The 25,974-nt window shown below is 41.0% G+C and overlaps 1 protein-coding gene across 5 annotated transcripts in view; it reads left to right on the top strand.

Moving 5' to 3' along the window:
* The window catches only part of SNX29 (sorting nexin 29), a 126,246-nt gene that overhangs the window by 59,240 nt on the left and 41,032 nt on the right, over positions 1-25,974 (top strand). For 3 of the 5 annotated variants that reach the window (XM_082064112.1, XM_082064115.1, XM_082064113.1), the window contains exons 17-19: positions 927-982; positions 2,035-2,116; positions 18,347-18,487. In XM_082064112.1, the coding sequence (XP_081920238.1) occupies positions 927-982; positions 2,035-2,116; positions 18,347-18,487 (279 nt within the window). Of the gene's footprint in view, positions 1-926; positions 983-2,034; positions 2,117-4,203; positions 4,462-18,346; positions 18,488-19,368; positions 20,069-25,974 lie in introns of those variants that run through there. The other 2 variants (XM_082064114.1, XM_082064116.1) reach the window with 2 other exon arrangements.

Here is a 25,974-nt window from a genome sequence, read left to right as displayed (position 1 = left end):
GGAGGCATGGGCTGGTCTGTCAAAACACCTGGAAGGGGATAGTCCCTTATAAGTTTTCTGTTGCTTTGCAATAAATAAATATATATTGCTTTACAATAAGTAATAATATATATTGAAGTTTCTTAGGCAGCAAATATTCTGAAAAACAGTAATATGCATGCAAAATACATTATAGAGATACACTGAACCAATATTTAACTAACGTAGAAGCTGTCTCTGCAAGTTCACAACTTTTAGCTGTTTTTCTTCATGAAAACACACTGTTCTGTGTTATGCTTCACATTTTACGGTATATAAAGGTGAGAAGATATCCTTTTATGTTTAACTACCTTTAAAGTATGGTAAAAAGCTACGACTGTTTCAGTTCAAAATGCTCTTTCCGTCTTGTTTTCTGCCAGCTGTGTTCTTTGGATTCTGCAGGTGTTAGTCCGTCTTTGCCATCTTTATGAACCTCTGTAGCTATTTAATGTTTCGTAAGAACGCAGCTAAAATAAAATACTCACATGTCTTTCTCTTAATGGAATGTTGGTTGCAAAAGAAAGTGATCGCTAGGTTTTATGTGCTTCATCTCTTCCCATAAATTGTTCATACACACAATGTACTTTGTTTTAGCATCATTTGCTTATAAAGGCCCAATAGTAATGTTTTTTTCTGGGTTTTTTATGCTTTGCAAAATTACACACTTTTACAAACCGCCATTTCTTTACGCAACTGCAGCAAATTCTAACAAGAAGAACTTGCAAGGGTGGCATGTTCATAATTCTGTTGCACAGTTGTTTATTTTTCCTTTATTGTTACTCAGGAATAGTTTTTATTGGCATTTAAGGAATTGAATGTTGAATTGTAATTTCCTTATAATATTATGCTCTCTTAATAGAAAGCATAGTAACCCATGTGTGCGAATTATTTCTGTTTTGTAAATGTAGGTCCCTGGAGATTTGAGTCAAACATCTGAAGACCAGAGTTTGTCAGATTTTGAAATGTAAGTTTCATAATACACATATTTTTCTCTTCATACCGTCTTTAAGGGAAAGACGAATAAGCAAACAGGTTCAATAATTTAATTTTCCTACATTTTACCCAATGACTGAATTCTGAGCTGTGGTGTTCCGTGGTTGAGGAGTATGAAGAGCTGCCCAGTCCGTGCCCTGGTGTAGTTTTCAGTAATGTTGAATGCCAGAAGTTTAGATTTCTGAGCATTCTCTTGGAGCGCTCTTTCAGTGCACCAGGTCTTGGCATTCTAACAAAGCACAAAAAGTTACTGTTTGCTGTTGCTTTGGGTGTGACAGATGGTAGGTGTTATTCATAATGTGATGGACTTTCTCGTTTTTACAGAGTAAATCTGAATCAACGCATACAAATAGTACTACAGAAAACCCTCAGAGAGCCCTGCTGGTCATCCCAGGCCATTCTGAAGTGTTGTGATTTGGAGTCTTGCCTGTATTAGTCAGACTAATGAATCGAGCGTTTTGTGGCTGAGGGGTAAAAATGTAGTTGTGTCTTGGAATCATAGACATTTGGAGATGAATTACAAAGGGCAGATGGAAATGGCTTCTCCACAATTGTGCAGTGCTCTTCTCTTATTTAATTAACTCATTTTTTTGCTGAGTTTTGTGGACTGAAATGTTGAATTTGTTGAAATGAATAGTTTTGTACCATCAAATGTTGTCAAACACATGCTGTAAAAACAAACACAACACAAAACAACAACAAAAAAACCCAAACCAAAACCAACCAACCAAAAACCAAACAAACCACAACCAACCACCACCAAGAAAAAACCCCAAACCAAAACACCTGCAAAGGGAATTGTTTCAGTGCTCTTTTTCTGCTATGTTAATTTTAGGGAACAGTTTAGATACAGCAGGTATAAAAGGTTTAGACAGAAGAACAGTTCTTCTGATACTCCATTGGAAATGTTAAGTTGCTTTTTTGATCACTTTGATCATTATCTAAACCACTGGAGGTAACTGCTTTGCTTTTCTTATACATAAATATGATTCCCTATTTTACGTTCTTCTCTCTCCTCCTCAGATCGAATCGTGCTCTTATTAATGTTTGGATTCCCTCAGTCTTCCTGCGTGGAAAAGCTGCCAATGCATTCCATGTTTATCAGGTGAGTGACACATCTTAACACAGGTTCTATGTAAAAGTTTCTGACTGAAATGGCACATTTCAGTAATTGAAAGATCTCAGTACAATTTCATTAAAGATTAATTAAATGAACAGCGGCAGTAACTTCATATATATATTCATCCGTAGGGTTGTGTTGATTATTCAAATAGTATATTTTAAGAGTTGGCTTTTATGGAACCCCAGGTTCCAGTATAAGTTGGGGAGTGTCCTATTAGAGAGCAGTGGAGGGGAAAGGGACCTGGGGGTCCTGGGGACAGCAGGGTGACCATGAGCCAGCACTGGGCCCTTGTGGCCAGGAAGCCAATGGGACCTGGGGTGGGTTAGAAGGGGGTGGTCAGTAGGTCAGAGAGGTTCTCCTGCCCCTCTGCTCTGCCCTGGGGAGACCACACCTGGAATCTTGTGTCCAGTTGTGGCCCCTCAGTTCCAGCAGGACAGGGAACTGCTGGAGAGAGTCCAGCGCTGCCACCAAGATGCTGCAGGGAGTGGAGCATCTCCCGTGTGAGGAAAGGCTGAGGGAGCTGGGGCTCTGGAGCTGGACAAGAGGACACTGAGGGGGGACTCATTCATGTTTACAGATATATAAAGGGTGAGTGTCAGGAGGATGGAGCCAGGCTCTTCTCGGTGACAACCAGTGACAGGACAAGGGGCAATGGGTGCAAACTGGAACACAGGAGGTTCCACTTAAATTTGAGAAAGAACTTGTTCCCAGTGCGGGTGTCAGAGCCTGGCCCAGGCTGCCCAGGGAGGTTGTGGAGTCTCCTTCTGTGCAGACATTGCAACCCGCCTGGACACCTTCCTGTGTAACCTCATCTGGGTGTTCCTGCTCCATGGGGGGATTGCACTGGATGAGCTTCCCAGGGCCCTTCAATCCCTACATTCTGTGATTCTGTGATTTATTACTTGGTATTGAATAACAAGGTAATAATACTGGTAATAAGGTGACAGCATTGGCCAGACTGTACACCAATTCAATATTAATCACTGGTGCCTTCTTCAAGATGCATATACATGTTCTCTTTCAATTTGGGGGATATCAGTGACCAGAAATGTTGCTGACATGGGTTACTGCAGTAGCTCACTCGCAAACATTTGGAGTGGTGCAAGAAGCCTTTGCTCTGTGGCACTGGCCGTGTCCATCGTGTGTTCTGAACTGAGGCTTTGGCTCCAGTCTGCCTTGTAGTCGAAGCATTGACATCCTGAATGTTTTTTGATTCCTGGATCCCGAGTTTCAGAACAGTTATACCCTCCATGGATAGAATAGAAGGGCCAAGTTTAGATGCTGTCCTCTCCCAGGCTGTTTCTTGATGTGTGGGTTATTAGCAGCTGCACAATTCTCCCACTTTTGTTTCAGCCACATGTACTTAGCTCTGAGCAAGATTTCAGAAGCTTTTAAACATTCCTCTCACTTTCAATGGTGGTTTTTGTAGAGTTTTGAATCATTTATGAAGTGTTGGCAGATAGTTGAAAAATACAGGAAAGCACCCACATTTTGGCCAGTAAAAGGCAATGAAAAATAAGACTTTAGCTAATGGAAAGAAAACCTGGCAATACTGAACAGTTAGTAATTTGTTCAAAAGCATTGAATAATCACTCAAATTCAGGTGTGCAAGTGTTTGTGGAAGCCTAACGTGTTGACAAGTGTGATTATTTTTGTCTTTCTGGCTCTCACACGTTCCACCACTCTGCTGTCACTGGCTCCACGTTCTCAACCCCAGAGCCAGTCTTGCTAAAGCATCATTATCCCACCACAACACAGCTCTGGTACTCTCATTATTTTTTGCCCTGAGGGTGGTGAGAGCCTGGCCCAGGTTGGCCAGAGAGGTGGTGGCTGAACCATCCCTGGAGACATCCCAGGCCAGGCTGGACGGGCTCTGAGCAACCTGAGCTGGTGAAGATGTCCCTGGCATGGCAGGGGGCACTGGGAGCTGGGAAGGTCCTTCAACACAAACTGTTCTATGATTCTATGATGACGTTGCAGTTCTATGACCACTAGAGGAACTCTGGTTTCTCCTGCTTGTTTCCTAGGTTGTTGTTTTCTTCTTTTCATCCTGCTTTGTCATTTCTTAGGTTTCTCTTGCTCCGATCACCATGCACCATTTGTTTTCCACCCCATCCACCATTTCCTCCCCGGCCTGTAGGCAAAGCTGCTCCTGTCCCGCGCTGTCAGATGGATTTAGTCTCTGCTAGCAGTCGCGGCCCTCAGAGGGAGTCCCGTGGTGTCAGTGGCACCTGCTGTGCAGCCGCGTGTTGCTGCTGATCCCCAGCTCCACACAAGCGCCGTCCCTCCCGCAGGCTCTGGAGCACCAGTTGGGCCCCTGTGTACTCCATCCTTGTCCCCAGGGCTGTGCAGTCACCCTTGAGTTGGTGCTTGTCTGTGTGGATGGATGAGCAACAAAGGGTAATTAAATATACTATTTAAAAAGCTTTTGGTTTTAACAGTTCAGTCTTTCCTCAAGCATTTTGACTGTTGATAAGCAAAAGCTGGAATATAATGTACCCCATCATTTTTTTTCCTTTTTTTTTTTTTTCTTTTCCCTCCTGCAGTCGCATAGAAATTTTGAGTTTCTGGCAGATAACTACAAAATAAGACAATTCCAGAAAATATTTGGTATCTGAATGATGAGGTCTTTTGTGTTTGCATCAATATGACACCTGAATTGCTACAGTTTTTAGTTATAGCTGCAGGACAGATTGAAGTGAAGGCTCCCAGTGAATATCCCTTATATTTTCAAGTGCATTTCTGGCTATTTAGGTTTGGCACACTTATATAATGGTACTGTCTGTACTGCGTTGATTTTTGTCTTTTTGATGTTACTGATACCTGGTGTTATGTGAAAGGCAGGAGAGGGGGAATATGACCCAATACTGGTATTCAGGAAAGCTCATTTGGACGCAGTGAACACAGTTCCACGTTTCTTTCATATTTATGTGCAATGTTAATGTAATTTGTAATTATCAAATTGTGGGTGTGCATTGTTGCAGTGAGAGACTTACTGCAAAGAAAAGTGGTGTAAAATCTTTTCTGTGGAAGCTGTGAGTAAGAAGTAGAATTAAACCGTGGCTTTCTCAGTGTCTACCAGTGAACGGCCTGTTCTCACGCAGGTTTCCCTCCTCATCTGGCTGGTTAGTAAAAGCAGAAAGAAGTCAGTGTTGCAGCTGTTTGTGAATGAGCAGACGTTTTACCTATAGGAGGCTCTTCAGGAACAGGAGACGCTGTGGTAGATGAAGGAAGGGGAGGAAAACTGGTTCTTAGGTTCGATAGTAACGTTGTTACTGTGTTTGCTTTAAAAAACAAAATGCTGCCAGCTCGAAGGTTCAATGGCCAGAAAACGCGTAAGAAGACATGAAAAAGCCCCACATAAATACATAAGTGTTTGCAAAATGGACATGGAGGATCTGCGTGTATTGCAAATAGTTGTATTTTTATCAAGAATTTTAATGTTATTTTTCACTTTTTCAGTTGCATCCTCTTTGGTTGGATGGGAAGAATCTTTTTTTAATTATTAAGCTTGCTTTTGTATTTTGAGTTTTGTTAGTGTTGTTGCTACGAAGACATGGCCCAGAAACAGTTTATTTATAAAGTTGCTATCTAATACTTTTTTAAAGTAATAAAGGGCTTTTCATTAAGGTATATTAGAACTAGATTAAAAAAAATAATTATATGAAGGAATTTAATTTATTTTTAATTTTATTTGTAGCTTGAAATCAGACTTAATTACTAAAGGGTTCAGTACTTCTTATGCCATTTGACTGTACATGATTATATAATACAAATGGCATCATGAAAGCCTGGGAAGTATGCAGAACTTGTATATATTATAGATGTTCTGTACGTTCTTGTTCCATAGGAGAAATCCTGTGATAAACAGAGTTTCCCGCTCCAGAAGAGGTTCAGGGCTTCATGCAGCAGCTGCGGGGTGAGCAGAGGGCTGGGCTGAGGGTGTCGCTCCAGTGCCTTGAACCAAATGTGGGTTTTTAGGGTGCTTTTGCACACCGTTGCTGTTTATCAGTGGCATGGCGTTGTAGAAAATATGTTGTGCTGGTACAGAGTGGGTTTAATAGAGTTCATCCATCACTCATCATCAACGGAAAACAAAGAACTTGTGATGGGAGGGTAAGTCTCTTGAAGAGGAAGCAAAACATCATCCCAAGATTCTGAAAGACTGAAAATTCTAGATGGGCAAAAAGATGATTTTGAGAATTTTTTTATTAATGTCTACAGTATATCCTCATAAAACTGAGCGTCCATGATGTGCAAAATTCTCTTTGTTCTTATAACTTTTGAAAAATGTACAGGTTCTTCTGAATACGCTCTGTTCTATTGTCTATTCACCATAGGAATTTATGAGACAACCATAATGTAAAGTTGGAAGCGTCTGTCTAGAAGAGACGTGGAATGTCTTTGGTCAGACTAGTTTGTCTTTAATTACAGGACAGCACAGAGTATCATAGAATTCCTCTGAGCAATTGTGTATTTGCTCAACTTTGTCTTTTAATGTGTAACAAAAGTGAGCAAAAATTACCTGTAGAATTGACCTAAAACTTATATAATCCTTATTAAACTTTGAGCTTGGTACCTGCTGAGATCTTTCCTGGTGGAAAGGTGCAGAAATGGTGTTCCTGCCAGTTTGTGGTCTCGGTAGCAGGAGCAGGACTGGGAGGAGTATCTGCCTAGTAAATAACTTTCTTTTTTGCCACTGCACATAAAAAAAGACATTTTCCTAGATAGACATACACGCTGTAGCATAGAACTGTGGTGAAATACTTTCCATGATTGTCACATCTCCGATCACACGTGTAGTCATGTGCTTGCTGAATTATTCTGCATTTTATAGCTATCGGGAAAGCATTAATTTATAAGACTTCAGAATGGCCTCAATAACAGCACTGTGCGTTTATCTTGTTAAATCGCTGCCAAAACATGTGCTCCTGATTACAGGGAATTTGATTCAATGTTGAAATAGCGGAACAGGGTATTTACTGGGCTACCAGCGTGCAATGAACAGGCAGGGGCTGGCACTGACAATTAGGATAAATGGCTGAGCTCATTTCTGAGTCCTCCTAGTCATAAGAAACGTTGTTTTTGCTGCTTTATCATTTGTTTCTCCAGTGGCACAATATGAACATTCATATATAACTCTTTGTATCAGCTACGTGAGAAATTGCTTGTCATATACCAATGTAAAGGAAAGTGAGAATTCTCAGTAGCAATATTGCAGAATGTTGATATTGTTGAGATCATTACCAACGTATTTTGGAGCCGAGATTCCTCTGTGAGTGCTCGAGTAACCAGAACTTGAGATGTGAAAATGAGTCTTGCTTGTGCGGGTTAATTCTGAGAAAAAGATGTCAAAGGAGCTTTGTAGAAAGCTGAAGTGTGCAAATTGGACCGGGCAAGGTACGAGGCTTTGGTTTGGGGAAGCATCCTTTTTAGATGTGCTAAATACTGCTGACTGCACCTAAAGCTGATGTGAAATTAGCCTAAAGATGCTTGGCCAGCCTGAAAATTAGATCGTATGCGTAATACTATTAAGGTAAGATGTTGCTGCCAAATGAAGACGATACAAAAGGACGTGGAACTTGACCATTGCTGTTCCAAATGCAGTATTTTGAACATGGCCTGATTTCTTCTGCATTTACTGGTATTAGAAAGCTAAAGAGGTTGCCCTCCTCTCCTGTCACGAGCCATCTTGTTCGCCTTTGCCGATTAAAAATTGTGTATCCCTGGAGCATTCCATGTGACGGAGAGAGGAGGGCAATGTGGCGGTGGAGATTTCCTGTGTCACATTATTGCTGATGCACTTTAGAATTTTTGTGCCTCTTCTGTCCCTTTTTGCTCATAAATTTGTGGTTTTTAGCAGAAAATAAATTGCTGCATAGGTATCATGTGCCTTGGAAATGACTGAAAGAGAGTGGAAGGAATTGCAGAGCCCCTCAAATAGCTTGGAAAAAATATGAATCTATCAGTTCCACAGTATCTGATGTCTTTTCTTCGAGTAAGAAGTGCTTCCTAAGAATACAGGAATCGGGAGCGATCAGTCTGGGTAGCTGTGCCTCTTTGCAGTCCATGCCCATTTTGCATTTGTGCTTCTTAAACCAGGAAGATAAGTTATGGCACGTTCATGTGCTGGGCCTGCCCGGGCAGAGTGCGAGCAGACTCCAGCGGGAGTTCTGGTTTAGTGCTTTTTGTTTTGTTTTTTAAAGCTTAATGCCGATTTGTAATGCTGTTTTGAAGGGCGTTTCAAAGCATTTCTCTTCGTGTCACGTTAACATTTCAGTATGTTTCAGATGTTATGTTCCAAATCAGTACATCTTCCATCCTTAAAAACCCCAGGTGTTATTCTGCAGTGAATACAGAAGGAAGAGTTTCCAACTCAGCGTACTTGTCACATAGTTTCAACCATCAAATAGTTTCTTGAATTTCTTTTAGGATTAAGGACTCTGGACAAGCTCAGAAATAAGGTGGTGGACTCTAAAAGCAAGCAACATTTTATAATTAATCCCATTAGCTGTGGAAATTTTCATCAGCCCTCTGTCTGCGGAGCTCTCTGCGCTGGGCAGGGACGTTCAACCGCCAGCAGGGGCTGGGGTGCTTCTCAGGAATTTAAAGACGAGGTCTAGAAACAGCCAGATTTGCTGCTCTTTGGCCAGGAGCGAGTTCAAGGGACAGTGGAGAGCAGCAGGTACAGCTGTGCTCACAGCTTGGCACTAAAACCGCCTCGGGAATTAACAGAGCCAGACACTCAGAGCATCCAGGTGTGGATGTTACAACTATTAAATGATATATAATTTTTAGTGGAAAAGCCAGTTAGAATGGGATGTGCAATTAAGCGCAGTTATTAAGTTCAATTAAAAAATATTTTTTCACTTGTTTTCTGAAACATCACCATTTCACAGTAACTGACAAACCTTCAGGTGACTAAAATAAATGTGACTGCAGTAAATGAAGGCAAAAAATAAATGTTGTGCTATAGGACTTTGAAAACTAAGCAGCCATTCAGGGCTTTGTTTGTACTGTGAATAGTTCTCTGAGGACAAAGATCCCGACTGAGAAGAGGTGGCTGTGAGTCTGGGGGTTCAGCTTTGCCGTTACTGACTCGACCTGGTTGAGTAGAAAGATGGAGAGAAGGGGTGTTTCTGGGTGGGTTACCAAGACGTGGTGTGGAAGGGAATGGTCCTTTGGGTTTCATTTAGCGCAGGGTAAAGGAGGGTCTGGGAGCTTCAGAGAGAGCTGGGGATGGAGTATTTTACTGCAGGAATGAAACAATATTGAAAAAACAAAGGGTTTGGATTCATCAGGATTTGCATATGTATCTGGAATAATGGGACTTTTGGCAGGAGGGATGATGTCGAATGCAGGACGCAGTTACTGGCACTTAAGATCGTAAAATTAATGGACTGAAAGGTAGAGAAAGGTTTACATGTAAATAATTAAACTCTACTGTAAAAGGAACAAGAAGGCCCAAAATTGACTAGTGCATATGGAACCATAAAAAAAGGGAATGAGGAAAAAGCGAAGCTGGTTTAAAAAAAAGAACCACAAACAAACAGCAACAACAACAAAAAGCCTAAGAGGGACAGGTAAGATGGTTTTCAGGCATAATCAAGATCATTTAAAAACTTGGATATTGCTCAGAGGAAATGTATAACCCATTTTAAAAAAGAGAGAAAAACAAGAGAGGGCTGGCTAAGCAACGCAATAAGGGAAGTTGTCAGAAGTAAACGAATACATTTTTTTAAATTAAAGAATTTAAGTAATCTCCAACAAAAAATTGAGGAAAATACACATTCTGGAAGAAGAAAAAAAAAGAGAGATACAGCGTTACAGGCCTCTACACCTTCCAAAGGCACAAAGCTCATGGTCTTTTCTGTCCATGTCACTTGTTGAAGCCAGTGGGACAGACGCTCAAGCTGCAGAAGGTCACAGGACATTAGATAGTAACAGAAAAATGCATATTTTGAAATCTCTGTTCACCGGGGAGTTTTATGGGATATTCCCGTTCTGGATTATTCCTTGTGTAGAATTAGCAGACTGTCTCTTTTAAACGAGATACCAGTAGAAGGTCTTATTGAACAAATAAAGAATACTTCTCCACATGCAGTTCCCCAGGAATTCAAGGATGAAACAGCTGAAAACTGACTGATCAATTCCTTCCAGCTCGGTACCAGAACATTTTAAAGTAGGTAGTTTGACACAATTTTTAAAAGGGTTTAAGGAGGTCTAAACCCAAGTTGTTAGGAATCGTTTGGAAAGGGATAGAAAAACTGACAAGTATTATGCCATGTATGATCTCTGGCTGGGCTGCGTGCAGCTCTAGTCCTCTCCAAAACAATATAAATTACAATGGGAAAGAACTGGGTGAAAATGAAGCTTTTCCATTTGAGGTGCACATTAGAAATGCTCAGCCTGCAAGAAAGGCAACTGAGAAGGGGATAAAATAGCAACCTTTCCAATCATCAAAGACACGGGGAGATTTTGAACTGTTTCAAAGTGCAAATTGGCGCCTCCACTGAAACTACCAGCTTGCAGTTTCGAAACAAGTGCACGACAGTGTTTTTTTTCCCACGACATAGAGCTGGGCTGCGTGACATCCTGCCACAGAGCTTGTGAGTACTGAAAGTTTACACGGGTCTAGAAAATAATTGAGCTAATTAAATTGAAGAAAGATCAATCCCAGCATAAAGACGTGGGAGGCCCTGGTGCAGGATGAACTGAATGTGATTGCCCTGCAGTGCTGTGCTAAGAATGATTTAGATCTAGAATGGAAACAGGTCTGATAAGGACATCTCGAGTGCGTTCTCCTGCTTTCAGACGCGCCTCCTCTGTACTTGCTCAGCTTTGTTTTGCTTCTGGTTTGTGTCTCGACTACCGTCTTGCCATTCATTAGTGTTGACGGTTTGCTAGTAGAATTAATTTTTCACCTGAGCAGAAAGATTAATTAGATGACCAGCTGATGTCCTTATTATGAGTCAGCAAGTCGTACGGATTATTTAGACGTTACTGGATGAAATGATCTGGGTTGTGACTGGAGCTCACACTAATTTGTTGTAGCAATATCTTCTAGCACAAACATCAGAATGATTATGTTTATATACTTTGAGTCCAAAAGGAGCTTCAGAGGTTTATTCTTTTACAAAGTTGGTGATGGCTGTTACGAAGTGGTAAACTGATTAGTTACAAGCATCAAAGGACCTACCCGCAGATGAGGCAACTAATGCAGTTTGTACAAAGTAGCAGTTGGGAAAGCCTAGTCCTTTGAACAGACTGTTTTAATATTAGGTGGCTTTGTAAAACCAGGGTGGTGCTGGCCGGGTCTGCCCTTGGACATATCCCGGCTCCTCTGGTGAGCTGCCTGCTCTGTGCCGGCTGTGCTGGGCTCTGCCCACCGTTCCCGCGGCTCTTCTCTTGGGAGGCAGATGTTGCTCAGTCCACCTGCCATTAGAAATTAATTTCTTGTCTAGTTTGTTCACAGGGACAAAGCAGAATCCAGATCAGAATGGGAAAAGATATCTTTGCATTTACATTTTACCTCTAGATGGTGATAGTTAGTTGCAGTATCTGTAGTGCCTGTGAAGCAAGATAATTATTGCAATAATATTATTTTATCATATTTCTCAACTGTAGAGTATCTTATTTTCTGCATACATGCGGATTCCACTTCCCTGTGAAGTGTACAGCAAATGCCATTAGTCATGCCTTTTGTTGCTATAATTACCAATGGCTGACACTTAATATAATGAAACTGAGATTTTGTGATTCTTAAAGTGATATCAATATTTAAATGGCTACTTGCCAATCTGCCTTGTTTGCAGAGCAGTAAAAATTTGAGATGGTACCAAATAAGATTAAAGATAAACATGCTAATCAGACAAGACTGTAGCTATTTGCATATGTATAGAACCCCCTAAGATTATCATCAATAAACATTATTTTCTTACTTTTTATTCCTTTGACTCTTCAGTCTTACTGTTTAATACCAGCCAGTCTCTTTTCTCACAGTATTTCTTCTCGTAGTGCTGTAAGGCTGTTCTGTCTCCCTCTGAAGGGGGAGCAGCGCTGTTCTGGGGAGGGGCTGCGCACAGCCCCGGCTGCTCCCGCGGGGCCACAGCGCCACAGCGCTGCCCGAGAACAGGAGCCGCTGCTCCCGGCTTCGGGGGGACAGAGCCCAGCAAATCGTCTGGGTGAGAGGTGGAACAGGGACAGCGCAGGCTGTGATCTGACTGGGCACCTTTAATTTATACCCCGGCCAGCATAGTCTTGGTGTTTCATCAAAGGTATAGATATCTTAACAATGGAAGACAATGGATTGACGGTTAAAGTAGTTGAAAAGTAGGCAACAAATAGCAAAAATTAAACGCGAAGCCGAAATTCTTCTCCCTGATGTATGAGGAGTTGGATTACTTCAACAGCTGCAGCACTGAACAAGGAAAAATGAGAAAGAAATAGTCTTCTAATCATATTCCATCTCAGAGCAGCTCAGGGTAAGCAGAGAAGAAAATGGCCTAGAATGATGGGGGGAATTTGAGAGGAAGGTCTGGTCGTGGTGTTCGCAAGGAGCCGAAAAGGTGAGGATCTGCAGTGGGGCCGAGGATGTGCCAGAAGCGTAAAGGAGAAAACTTTGTCAATAGCTGGATGGAGTACTCAAAGATGAGGCACTGGAGACTTGGACAGTTATTTAGTTTTCTAAAGGAAACTGTAATGCATATTAATACATTGATGTGCTTATAGAAATGCTCATCTGGGTGCAAAAAATACAAGGAAAATAAAAGTAGAGTTTCAGTTCTCAGATTGTTTTACACGTAGTACAGAAAGAAGAAAATCATTTGTATCCAATGAATATCTAGAATAAATAATAGCTATCTTACTTACAATCTAATTGGGGAGATGTTCGCCTTTCCCTGGGTGGAGCACCCCAAATATCCTGTTTGGAGAAAAAGGCAACAGTTCTGTCATTTGGCCTCTAATCTCTTCTGCAGAAACATCTCCTTGCAGTGCCTGTCGTGCACTGCAGTGGCTGTGTCAGTTCAAAGTGCGTGTTTGTGAAATGACCTTAATTCTTTTTTGGTATTACAGGTAATATTTCGCTGTCAAAAGCAACTAATTATGTTATTGAGTGAAATCTTCTGTGCCGATTTGATCTGTGTGCAAAATAAAAACAAGATATTGATTCCATCCAGCAAAATTGTAGCCGTGCTGTGTTTGGCCTTTAGTGTGCGGTCACTGCAGGGCTGGCTGGTGAACACTCATAACTGATGCCATATTGTTCGTTTTCGTGAACTAAATGTAAAGAAGCTGAAGATTTAACATGACAAAATATGTAATAGTATTCATAGTCTTTGTGCAAGCAGATAAAATGGTCTCGTTGAGAGAAAAGCTTGTTTGCTTTAATTCCTGTGATATGTCTGTACATGGAAAGGCACACAAAAGCTGCTCATATCACAGCTGAAAAGTTGCATTGTTCTGTTTGTTTTTCATTATTCTTCAATGGGATCCTTTTCAAAGAGGGAACTTGCCCGTAAATGCAGTCCTGCAGATGTGTCAACATAGAACTTGTATTTGTATTCATTCCTCACACTTCGAAGGTAACTTGGAGAATTCAGCTGGAATTTACATTCTGAACAAAATTCCATTGTCCTGAAGTAAAGTGAAGAAATGTAACTTACTTTCTTTTTTGCCTTATACTTCCCCTTTGGATTCGCACCTTTGGAGCGCAGCAATAGCTTTGCTAAAAGCTTCCGAAATAGCCGGCAGTCCTCAGTCCTCTCCCCAGAGCACACTGTGCAGCGGGAGGGAAGGGCAGCTCCAGCCTCCTGAAAAAGGTATTTCTTAAACTGTACATTTTGATCAAAATCTTTTACATTTAGTGTTCCCAAATAATTAAGATGTACATTAAAGTTGAGTTAGTTTTAAGAGTTTTTAGAACTTTATTATCATCATAAACCAGTATTTGAGAACCAGAACAAGCAGTAGCTCCAGACGTTGATCCCAGAACGTGTCTGCACCTCTGCTTAAAAGGAATTTTCTTCTTTCCACACAAAGACTAGTCTGTTATTTGTTTAGACTACATTAGCAATGCGCAACAGAAGCACCGGCAGTTTTGTTTTCTGGAACTGTTGTGGGTTATAAGATTCATTTAACCAAATGTTAATAATTACCTGGGAGTTGTTGCAATGAATATTCCAGGCTTCTTTAGTGTCTAAACCACTGAACTCAGTAGATAAATTTTACTGATGTTAATAAGTTTTGCTTTGTAGTTCAGAGCACTGCATTTGTTTGTTTGGGAGTTTTTCTGTGTGTTTTATGGTTCTTTTTAAGCTCGGTTGGACAGTTGGGAAAGCGCTTACTGCAGGCGAGGTGTCGTCTCCCACTGCTCCCAGCTCCCCATCAGCCGTTCCGAGCCGGCCCTGCAGAACCCGGGGTTTGCTCCGTGGTCCCTCTCCATAACCGTAGCAGAAGGGGATTTTTTTTAAGGCCTTTTCGTAGATTAATTTTTGTAAGAAGAAGAAAAGCAAATATCCTTGCTGTTAAGACTGGTAAAAGATAATGTGGACCACAGTGGGCTTGAAGTATTTTAGCAGATAATTTTAGTAGTGTAGAAAATATTTGGGGACATCACAAGTGTTGTGGTTTTGACCTGGCATGAAATTATGATTGTTTTATGATTACATATTACAATATATAACTATTTAAATTGACTATTTCAAAGGCAAGGTGGAAAGGAGATGCCAGATTTTGTTGGTAGGTTGCGGCTGTAAGAAGGGAAAAGCTGAAATGTTTGCAGCGGGACCTTCGTCCACATCATCTCCTCCCGTGGGTTTTGCTGGCTTTCCCCACCCAGCCCTCAGAACGGGGTGTGGACACAGGCCGTGGCAGGAGTGCTCTGTTCTGCGGAACTTCTTCTTTGTTCCAACCTTACTTTGTCCTTTCTAGGGGAAAAAAGAGGTCCAAGTGTCTTTCTCCCTGTATAATCCCTTGTCCCACCCCCCCGGCGCATGTTCAAATTGCCAGTCTTGGAAGACACATCAAATCCCTGTAGGAATCAAACATTGGTTTATCCTGCTGAGCGCCAGCAATGTGCTTAACATACATATGTTCTCTTCGCATGAGCAGCTTTGATTATTCATCTTTTCATCCTTTTTTATCTTAATCTGTTCTAGCCAAGCAGATATTCCTGTATCTGAAGCAAATATTCTGGTTTTACAGGAACATTTTATAGATTCTTCACCAAGAACAAAACTCTAGCAAAAAACTAAAGCATCTCTACAAGTTCCTATCTACTTTACTTTTTCTTGCTGTACAGAGTACTGAAGTAGAAAGGTAAAACTATGGACCAAGGGTACTCCAAAATTATTTAAAGTGTTATTTAAAAGCAAATGTAGACAAAACTTTCACCAGCTGAAGGAAGTATCTTGGCTGACTTAACATTTTAAAACTAGCAGTGCCAGTTTGTGGGTTGTGTTTTTCTGTTCATGCCTTGGGTTGTCTATAACAAACCAGCCAGGGCCTGGGCAATGATTCAGATGTGACAAATGAGAGGATCTCCAGAGAACTCTTCCATATTAGTGAGGGAAGGGAAGTTAGACACACAGGAATACAGAACTGAGTTTGAAATTGCTCGGAGAATGAGGCCAAGAGTCGTCCTTTCAGCTTTCTGTAACGGCCTGTAATTCTATGTTGTACGTTAAGGTATTTTCAGCAGTAGAAAGTGGTGTGGCCTGAGGGCGCAGCACGTGCACCTGGGACACACACACACACACACACACACACACACACACACACACACACACACACACAAGTGTATTTGGCAGCTACAGATTCCGTTGATTTCCTGTTGAAAGACTGTGAATGAAATTGTGGATACATGGAAGATGATGGGAGTAGTTCTAATGACTTTTAAGACGGTTTCAAGCCATGCGTCTCAAGTCGTTTGATTTGGTATTATTTCAAAATTTTGTCTACAAAGATAACTTTTCCTGTGCTTAAGTGTATGGTCTGTATTTGATTTAAATGAAGATAACTTGCATGACTAGGCTAGAACAAGTTTATCCAAAATAAATCAATATCTGTGTACAGAGAAGAACAGGAAAAAAAAAAATATCTAAAAACTTAACCTATGTGTTTTGCAGTCCTTAAAAATCTCAGTTACAGTGCACTGCCTTCCTTAATTAGTTCACTATGGGTTCCAGCTTAACAGGTAATATTGAACTGCATGATTCATCAGATCACATGTGCAAAGATAACTGCGTAGTTCAATTAGGATTTCCATATTAAATAACTTGCTTAAAAGTAATTTAAGCGTTTAGTCGGCAATGCCTCCCCCAGGGAAGCTGAACCTGAATCTTGGGAATGCATGCAAGATTTCAGATGTGTGCATGGAAACGGGAATGGGCAGGGGGAGCGGGGAGAGCTGGCCAAGGAAAGGATATTTTATATAGTTACTTTAAGTTAATTTTATTGAAATCCTGCAAAATACTTGCGTTTTGTATTTCCCTTCATTTTCCTTTAGAAGTGTACTGAATTGTTCAAACAGATGGTCCTGTAGGTGTTTAATTATCTTTATCCTGGCTTTATTTTCAAAATGCAAAAGAAATCTGAATACTTCTTGCAGACTTATTATAGTGGTTCCATCATGACACTATCTAATAGATTATTGTTACCAAAACCAGTTGAATTTTTGTTTACATATGCATTTGTAATTCACACAATAGTCTGAATCTCTTGTATTCTTGGATGTGCTAATTTGGGAATTGTAGTATTCATTTTTTGTCATCATCATGAACCATGAAGAAGTATAATACTAACTAAAAAATGTGCTTGTTATTCAATAAAATCCAATATCATGAATATTTTCTACAGCGAAATATTATAATTTGACAGCATTTGCATGGTATGTGCATGGCATGTTGACTTTGGCTGCAAGACAGAAGTTGAGCACCTGGGTGTGTGTAGAGATGGGACTTTAAAGAGCTCCAGGGAGCTGGAGGAGCCGGCCAGCGGCCAGCGCCCGTCTCGGACACACCACGAGTCCCTAGGAAAAGGTTGTTTTTTCTAAGGACTCGTCAAATCTAGAGGAGAAGGCCCATGTTCGTGTTTCAGTTGTGAGGAAAAGCCACAATTCAAAGCTGGAATCAGCCAAACCCAGATGGGAGTTTTGGGTTTTCCCAGGGTTCACACAGACGCAGTTGTGACTGCTCTCGGTGTGTGGCTGTTGGGGTCGCTCGGCTCCTTCAGTGTTCTCCTCAGTTACTGGGGGTGGGGGGAGCGAGGGGGCTCCGTTGGGGATGCAAAATACGGAGATCATTAACACACATGTGAGAATGAATGAGCTCCAGATCCTCCCGAAGCGGCTCAGGAAAAGGTCACTCTGGATCTGGAGATTTGACGCTTGGTTCATTGTTTCCGACTGGTGCGATTTCAGCATCCTGTTACACGGCGGGTTCCTCTGGAGAGGAAAGGTCATTCCCTGGTAATGACTGAAATCTCAGCTTGCTCTGAGAATATTTCACTGCTGCTTGGAATTTTCCTAGAGAATGTGAATATTTAGCATGTAATTGGTAATATGCTCTTGAAATAATTGAGTGGCAGACAAAGACAGAATCACAAAAACTACAGCTGTGTTAAATTATACTTAATGTCCTATATAAGCAGAAAGAATGAACTCTGTTTATTTTCCAAACAATAAAATTTCTAGTTTAGTTTTGGTTTTTTTTTTTTTTTTTTTTTTTCAGAAAGGGAATTAAGTTTCATACTTTGGATAAAATTATGTTTTGCAATTCTGATTCTACACAGCTCATGTAGAAAGTTGAAAGAACTGTGTTGAGTACATAGAAATCAATTTTACAGTGGTATTATGTTGTTCTTGCCTTTGGTCACTGGCTGGTGGAATATGCTGGAAACCATGGTAACAAAAAGTGCTACCGTGGTTGCCCGAGAGTCATGTTAAAAAGAGCAAGCTATGTTTGTCTTTATTAATATAATAAAAAGAGAGGAAAAGAGGAGTAGAGGGAAGATGAGAAAGAGGAAGATTAATGACTTGTACAACAGAAACAGCAAATATACAGTGAGAGAGGGATCTGGGATCTGGAACTTCTGGTCCCATCGCATCACCCATGTGGAGCTGTTACACCATGAAGCTTTGAAGAGTGAAAGAAATACATTAATTCAGCGGTTTGTCCTTAAATGATTTCCTTCCCTGTCTGTATTTTGCAGGTTTATATTAGGATAAAGGATGATGAATGGAACGTTTACCGAAGATACGCAGAGTTCAGAAGCTTGCATCGTAAATTACAGAATAAGTACCAGCAAGTGAGGACTTTCAACTTTCCACCAAAAAAGGCCATTGGAAACAAGGTACTCACGAGAACTCATTGTGTCAGTAAGAGCTGCTTCCCTGTCCACACACACACACAAAGAGGCGACTGCAGAGAGATTTTTCACTCCTGCTAGACAGTACTGGGTGTTTTTGTACAGACTGGGCCCTCATCAGCTGCAGATTCACTGATGGTGCAGTTAATGCATCGATATTTCCACTCACTGAAAAGAAAACTGGTTTTATAACGTGAATGATTGGTGACGTACACAGCAGACAATGCACAGCCCCCCCAACCGTCCTGGACGGCTCTATACGTAAAGTGTAATCGCTACTCCATTCTTTTCAGTAAATGCCAGCAATTAGCACTGATCAGTAAGTCATTAAATATTTCTGTAAATTTTAAAAAGTATCAAACTAAATCCCTTAAATTTCTGGTGCTGTTTGCCAATTTCAGGTTCTTTGAACCAGCTTTTTAAAGGCATTTGCATGCTTAATTCCCATAATCTGTGTCTTTGTGTTTTAGCTCTCCCATTTTGAAATGGAAATTTCTGTGTTTTCCTGTTGTATAGGGATTTTGCAACAAATACAGTAAATATTGTATAGTATGTATGTAGTAGATATCCAGTATCATGTAGTTTAATCCTTAACCACCAAAACTTTAAAGTGTTTGAGAGCTTAAGTACACATTGCAATAGAAATCACAAATCCAGGAGGACTGAGAAGTAATCAAAGGCATTTTCCTCTACAGTGTAGAAATGATCTGAAAAGTTTATTTAACTATCACAAGTAAAATATTTGAGATTTAAATCATATTTATGACAAAAAATGCTGCTTAAATCAGCGTTCCTAATGTTAATCAAATTTCTTGGCTTTTATGTAGGATTTTCTGCTTTTATTTTTTTTTCCTGTCTTATCACAGAGTGTTTGTATCAAATGTCTTCGAAGCACCAACCATAGTGAGCAGTGTAGTTATCAAAAGGATGCTGACATAAAGATTATAATAACAGAAGATCTTCCTGACATTTTCTTTGGCCACATTAATACATGTATCAGTAAAATGCCAGAATCGTGCTAATTATATCTGTTGCAACTTTTTCTGTGATGGAAAAATCATCATTGCTGATTCATATGGAGTAAAACAGTTTCTAAAGCAAATATATGAAAAAAATATTTATCAAATCATTAATTGCATTCGGATGTCAGCGACTGTGGCTTGTGACTGTTTAAAGATAGTACCTGTGATCTGCCTTGGGATGTTTCCCAGGTGTTCTGCACAGCGAGCAGGTGAGCTTGGCACACAGGAGAGGAAATGAGGAGGAATGCACAGAATTTGCAGTAAGTGGTCGTGATATAAATATATATGGAATTTACCAATAAAATGTGTAGGTGTGTTTGCTTGGCATAAAGTCCTGGGTTAATGTAGTTGTTCATTGCCTACTAACCTAGGAAAGGAAAGAACTTCTCTGCTTATTTCATATACTAGAAGATTGTGCACTTTTCATTGCATTTTTAGTGGATAGTTTTGTAATAGAAACAATGTATTTTCTTCTTTGTTATATCACTGATTCTCCTTTGTGGAGTATCAGCCACTTCAATAAATTACAAAAGCCTTCTTTCAAGCTTTTTTTAATAGTCTTTCATCCTTAATTTCTTTAAGTACTAATTGAATTACAACTTCAGTTGCACATTTTATGCATACAAAATTATCAGTTGAGCAATTAATTAAAAAATTTGCATTGCTTATTCTTTCTTTAGCTTTAGGCCAAAATTCTACCTTCATCATGCATAAACCCACAATCGCTTTGTCATATCAGATCTCTGAAAAAATATCTTTTCTTTACAGTAAGAAATGGTGCCATCCATGGCTCTCCTGAAGGGCTCCTTTGATGAGACACAAGCCACTTGTATCATTGGCATTGATTAGCAATTCCACTTCTGGCTACCTGCTGCACATAGCTTGCAGGTCATAAAGTGGGGCTCTCACATCAGCTTTGCAACGCCCTACCTCAGTTTATCCCACAAGAGCTTATGGCCACAGCACGTTTGTGCAGAGGCAAATCCTTGTCCTCTAGTGGTGCTGTTTTCGGTACCGTCTCACGGTGTGTGTTGCCTTTGGGAATACTGCAGGGCTGTGCTGTGTGGTGGGCTGTGCTTCAGGAACAGTTACCCTGCAGATAGAATGATGGAATCATTTTGATTGGAAGAGACCCTCAAGATCATCGAATCCACCCATTCCCCACCCCTGTCCCTGCCCCATGTCCTGAGAACCTCATGTCCGTCTGTCCAGCCCTCCAGGGATGGTGACTCCAGCACTGCCCTGGGCAGCCTGTTCCAATGCCCCACAGCCCTTTGGGGAAGAAATTGTTCCCAGATCCAACCTCAACCTCCCCTGGCGCAACTTGAGGCCGTTTCCTCTGCTCCTGGCGCTTGTTCCTGGGGAGCAGAGCCCGACCCCCCTGGCTCCAAGCTCCTTTCAGGCAGTTCAGAGATCAGAAGGTCTCCCCTCAGCTCCTGTTCTCCAGCTGAACCCCCCAGGTCCCTCAGCCGCTCCCATCACACTTGTGCTCCAGCCCCTCGCCAGCTCCGTTCCCTTCTCTCCACTTGCTCCAGCACCTCAAGAGTGTTCTTGGCATGAGGGGCCCAAAACTGACCCCAAGGTTTGAAGTTTGGCCAGCAGATCCAGCAGAAATAGTCACCCCTTGGCACACACGGCTCTGTGGGGCTCACTGGGATGTGTCAGTGGCCCCGAGGTGACCTCCTTTCCATGACAGAGCAAGCTGAAGGCCTTGGAAGGTTTCTTTAATGAGTTCATGTGGGAATGTCTGTCTTGGAATGTTGTAGGGCTTGCAGTTCAGGATGAGGAATTTGTGCAGCATGTTACACATGCAAACATTCAGTCTTAGGCTTGGTTAATATTTGGTAATATATTTGGAAGAGATGGTGTCAATGCTACTTTTTTCAATACTGCTTTTTAAATATTAGTTCCCTTTTCAAGATGCTGTTAGATGTCAATATAATTTTTTTCTCTCTGATATTAGTTTGTCCTGGTTTTGGTTAAAACAAGACCAGTTCTCTTTTAGTGCGTTTTCTTTTGCAGCCAGGTCCGCTCTGGAGCAAACACTGTCCAAGAGCCGTGCAGCCGGCCTCAGAAACGTGCAGCTACTTACAAGAACCAGGACATAGCTAAACTGTTTTTAATAGGATTGCAGCTGGCTTCCTATTTCTAGATTAATCAATACAATCTTAAATCAGTGCCTAAAGAGCAGTTTCAGTACCTAAATGCTGCTGACAAAAGTATCTCTATTTACTTTACATCAATCTATGGTTTTCGTATCCTTTACAAATCCTCAGTGTTATTAGATGCCCAAATAACATATTGGTAAAACATAGTCCTCCGTGTGGAAATGGCTAAAAACCACTATTTTACGGCTTTTGGGAAACGGTGTTGTGTGTTTTTATGTCCTTCAGGTCTGCACCTGGACGCCGTTATTCATGGCGTAGCCGCAACACGCGGCGTTAGGTACGGGAGGCCAGGAAGGGGATGCGCGCGCTCTGAGCGTGGCGGCACTGGCACAGGGTTTGCTGTGACAAACACCTGCCTTGATACGGCACTGGATTTAGTGTTGGGTCGTGTCTCGGGTCGGGGGACCCTCCTGGAGCAGAACAGGACCCCGTGCTCCCCAGAACCACCACAGCGGCAGGGTCACCGAGACTCGCCGCTGTTCGCCCTGCAGAACGTCGGGGCTTTGCGGAGCGAGCCCGGCCGGGAGAGCGTGCGGACAAACAGCGCCGGGGAGCTCCTGTCTGGGTGCAGGGTCTTCCTGCTGCTGGAATAGAAACCACGCAGATCAGGGGCTCGAACGCAAAACTGCAGAGTATCACACAGGGAAAATACGAGAAGAAAGCAGAATTTCAGCTGAATGAGGATTTTAAAAAGTGAGAAAATGAAGTGTTTATTGTTGCTTATATATTGTCATCAAGTAGCAGTGAAATATGAAAATATTGAACAATTGTAAAGCAATAGATTAAAAATCTAATCTTTCTATTCTAATTATTATGTTTTTCATGTATTTTTGACTTTGCCTTAGGTTGGGACAGTTTATCTTAATAGTTCATGATCTTTCAACAAATTATGTGTGTAGTATTAGAAATTGTCTTTAAAGCTCGAGGAAACATAAATGTAACATACGGAAAACAGGTTAGTAGAAAATGGACAGGGAAGAGGGAGGAATACTGCTTTGCACAGCTAACTAATTCCAATTACAAAGAAGAGTGTATTTGCCTTTCAGGTTGGTAACCTTATTTTCTGTGTCTCAGTTTAAACATTTGAATATAGTAAGTTAGAACTACTGTAACGCTATGAAAAGAATAATTTGATTTATAAACATTGCTTTGAATCAAGTCAGAACGCGTAATTTAATTCCTGAAGGAAAAGAAAGCAGTAATGCTTGCAAGACTCCGTGGATTAAGTCCTAGTCCCCATGTTTTCTGCTAATGATCTTTCAGTGCTGGTAGCAAACAGTTGTCAAAATCTTTATAAGTAGTCCTGGTAAGAATAAGCGTTCTTCCTTCACTTTATCCATACTTTGTTTGACCAAAAACACGATACGTATTTTTTCTCTTGTTGCGTGTATAAGAGAAATGTCGTATACTTATTGTATATTTTTGTATTTCTTATTTTAAACTACAGATCATTTTATTTAAAACTTAAAGATCTGAGCTGTATGTTCTTAACACTTGAACTGGTTGATTTTGTAATTTTACAACATGCTCCCCATGAATCAGCCTGGTTTGTGGTTTGCTGAGGACTTTATGTGCAGGTGTATGTAGCGAGGCTTGGATTTCAGCCCCTGGTTTTCGTGCCTGAAGCAGCTGTTTGCCGGTCAGTGTTCTCAGTGCCCACTGGAATGGTCCCGGGGCAGCCGGCTCGCGTGGCCGCTCGTCCTGGTTTGTCTGAGCTCTGGCGTGTGCTGAGCTGCGGGAGCTCGGAGGCGCTTCACACCGTCCTGGTCACAGAGCATTTGCACAGAAATAGAGCTTAACTGTTTTCATTTAACATGCGCTCTTACATTTAGCTTCTGAACCTAGGTTGGCATTTTGGTGTTGTCTCTTTTCTTGGAAAGTTGCTTTCAGGCTAATGCAAGTAATAATATGTGAGGATTTACTGGAACTGTTATTCTCATTTTTTGAACATTGCATTGTCCTTAAAATCTCAGTTGCTACTTGTGCATTGGGCAGATTATAACAGTCACCTATCAGTGACTTAGCTAAACGGTAGATGATTTTATGTATGTAATTATTTTAAGAGTTTGTAAATATTATGTATATCTCAAAAGTTACCTTTTTTAATAGAAACATACATACACGTGTACGACAACATCAAAGACAACGTTTAGGAAGTTGGGTCCTGGAGTGTGTCCTGTAATTCTGCAAGTTCTCTTTGCCAGGGACTTGATCTTTCTCCCATTTATGTCAGTGGAAATCCTTCTTTTTGCTGACGGTGCATAGCTTCCATTTTCTTTTTCTGCTTTTTGGTCCGTGTCTGGTCTGTTTGCCGGTTGCTGACGATAGTGAAGACTTTAAGATGTGTAGCAGGATAACTGTTTTAGGATTAAAAGGTATAGAAGCTAAAAATTATTTTGCAAATAAAACAGAAACCAGGTTTTATCTTAGGCTGATCTGCAAGTGTCTAAGATGCTGTTCTGGTGCTTAAGATTTCTTGTTAACTCTGTGGCAGTGTTTTCCTGTGGGAAGGAGGAGGGCAAATGCTACTGGCTTGGGCCGAGAGATGAATGATTTGGTGAGAGATGAATGATTTGATGAGAGATGAATGATTTGATGAGAAAGCTGTTTGGGAAAAAAAGGCACGCTTATGTTGCTGGTGTTTTTCAGAGACCATGATGCTGCATCATTTTCTTTTAAGGTTATTGACATATTCAATAGAGCTGTTTCTGCCTCCTCAAGAAAAGCCCTATGTGTTTGCCGTAAGTCACATTTCCAGTACAGAATATGAGTTCAAAAGTCAGTGTTTGTTGCCCTGTGCTCAGTACCTTACGTAGTTTGTGTGCATACGGTAACACAGGATGTATTTTGCTGCTGTGACCCAGTGACACTGTGAGATCCCGTTGCCTCCCAGATGAGCATCGCACACTGAGAGCAGGGGGGACGCCTCCTGCACCTTTCCACCTGGAGAGGAACCTCCGCTCGTGCTGTTCCCGTAATACCCGAGACCATCACACATGAACGAAAACACTGCCAGTAACTGCAGGCTGACGTGGAAAGTCATGGTAGTGGTTTAAAGGAATTCATTCACATGCATATGTCCAATGTACATTTTATCGCTGTGATAGCAAATGTAACAGTTAATGTACTGGCAGTGCTTGAAATGTGTATTTTAAAATGGGAAGTGGAAGAATTCCTGTTTAACAGGTGGATCGACAGTCACAGAACAACTATGGAATGCTTCAAGATTCAGAAAGAATCTCAGGGACGGAAGTAATTTCATTTTAGGCGTGGGTGTTTTTGTGCCCTGATTCAGCAAAGCACTTTGTGACACCCTAAAATTGGAGTGTTTGACTTGCATTGAAATCAGAAGCACAGATACATGTGCTTTTGTACTTCCTGGGGTTTAGTGGCTCATCGAAACTGTTCTCCGTCAGAGGAGCTTGTCAAAGCCAGGTGGTCACAGGGAGCTGTGACTTGGGAAGCAAGTAACACAGAACTTGTAGCTAATGCCTTTGGGGCAGTGGGCTAAAGAATGTTTCTTCGGACTAAGCTTTGATACCTGATACTGCATGTAGAATTAGTAGAAAATTGTGCCTCTCAGATGTTTCAGCATTGGAATACTTTTATTAAAGGAGAAAAGCTTTGGAAATATAAATCCTTAAGTTATATATTAAAAATTTGAAGTTAAGGATTGCTTTCATTAATGCTTACTTAATTTGATTTTTGGATGATGCAATATAGATGCTTAAATTCTATATTATTCTTGACTTTCAAAGTAAGTACATTTTAATTTTCAACCCTCTTAGGGGACTTAACTAGTATATTGAGTTATTTGCATAAGCTATTTTGCCTTGTGGGCTTTAGGATATAGCTAATATAATTGACAGGCACGTTGTGCTGTAGTGTGGTTGAAAAGAAAGGGGTCCACTGGTATTGTGTTCAGATCAGGAAAGGAACTCAAATCAACCTTCTATGTACAGCCTTGTGGTGTAGTTCCATAACACTGTTTTTTATGGCATCCTAAAGTCATAAAAGCAACTTTCGAAGTTCACCGTGAAAAGTTCAGTTCTCAAAGAAATATGAGCTTTACATAACCATTGATATCAGATTAATACAATCTAGTTTTCAAATAGGTAACTTAATTGAAGTACAGATAGAAATAAAGTCACAGTAATGCCGAAGCTTTACTAGAGCACAGCCCTGATGTGGCACTGTCACCGCACACAGTCATTGACGTTCTGGATCCAGATCCTCCGGGCTTTCTGCTGGAAAAGGCCGCAGTGGATGTTTTGTCTACACG

Source organism: Streptopelia decaocto (assembly GCF_964273445.1).
Source record: "Streptopelia decaocto genome assembly, chromosome: 13".
In the NCBI taxonomy this organism is placed as follows: domain Eukaryota; kingdom Metazoa; phylum Chordata; class Aves; order Columbiformes; family Columbidae; genus Streptopelia; species Streptopelia decaocto.
This window is presented reverse-complemented; position numbering and strand designations above follow the sequence as displayed.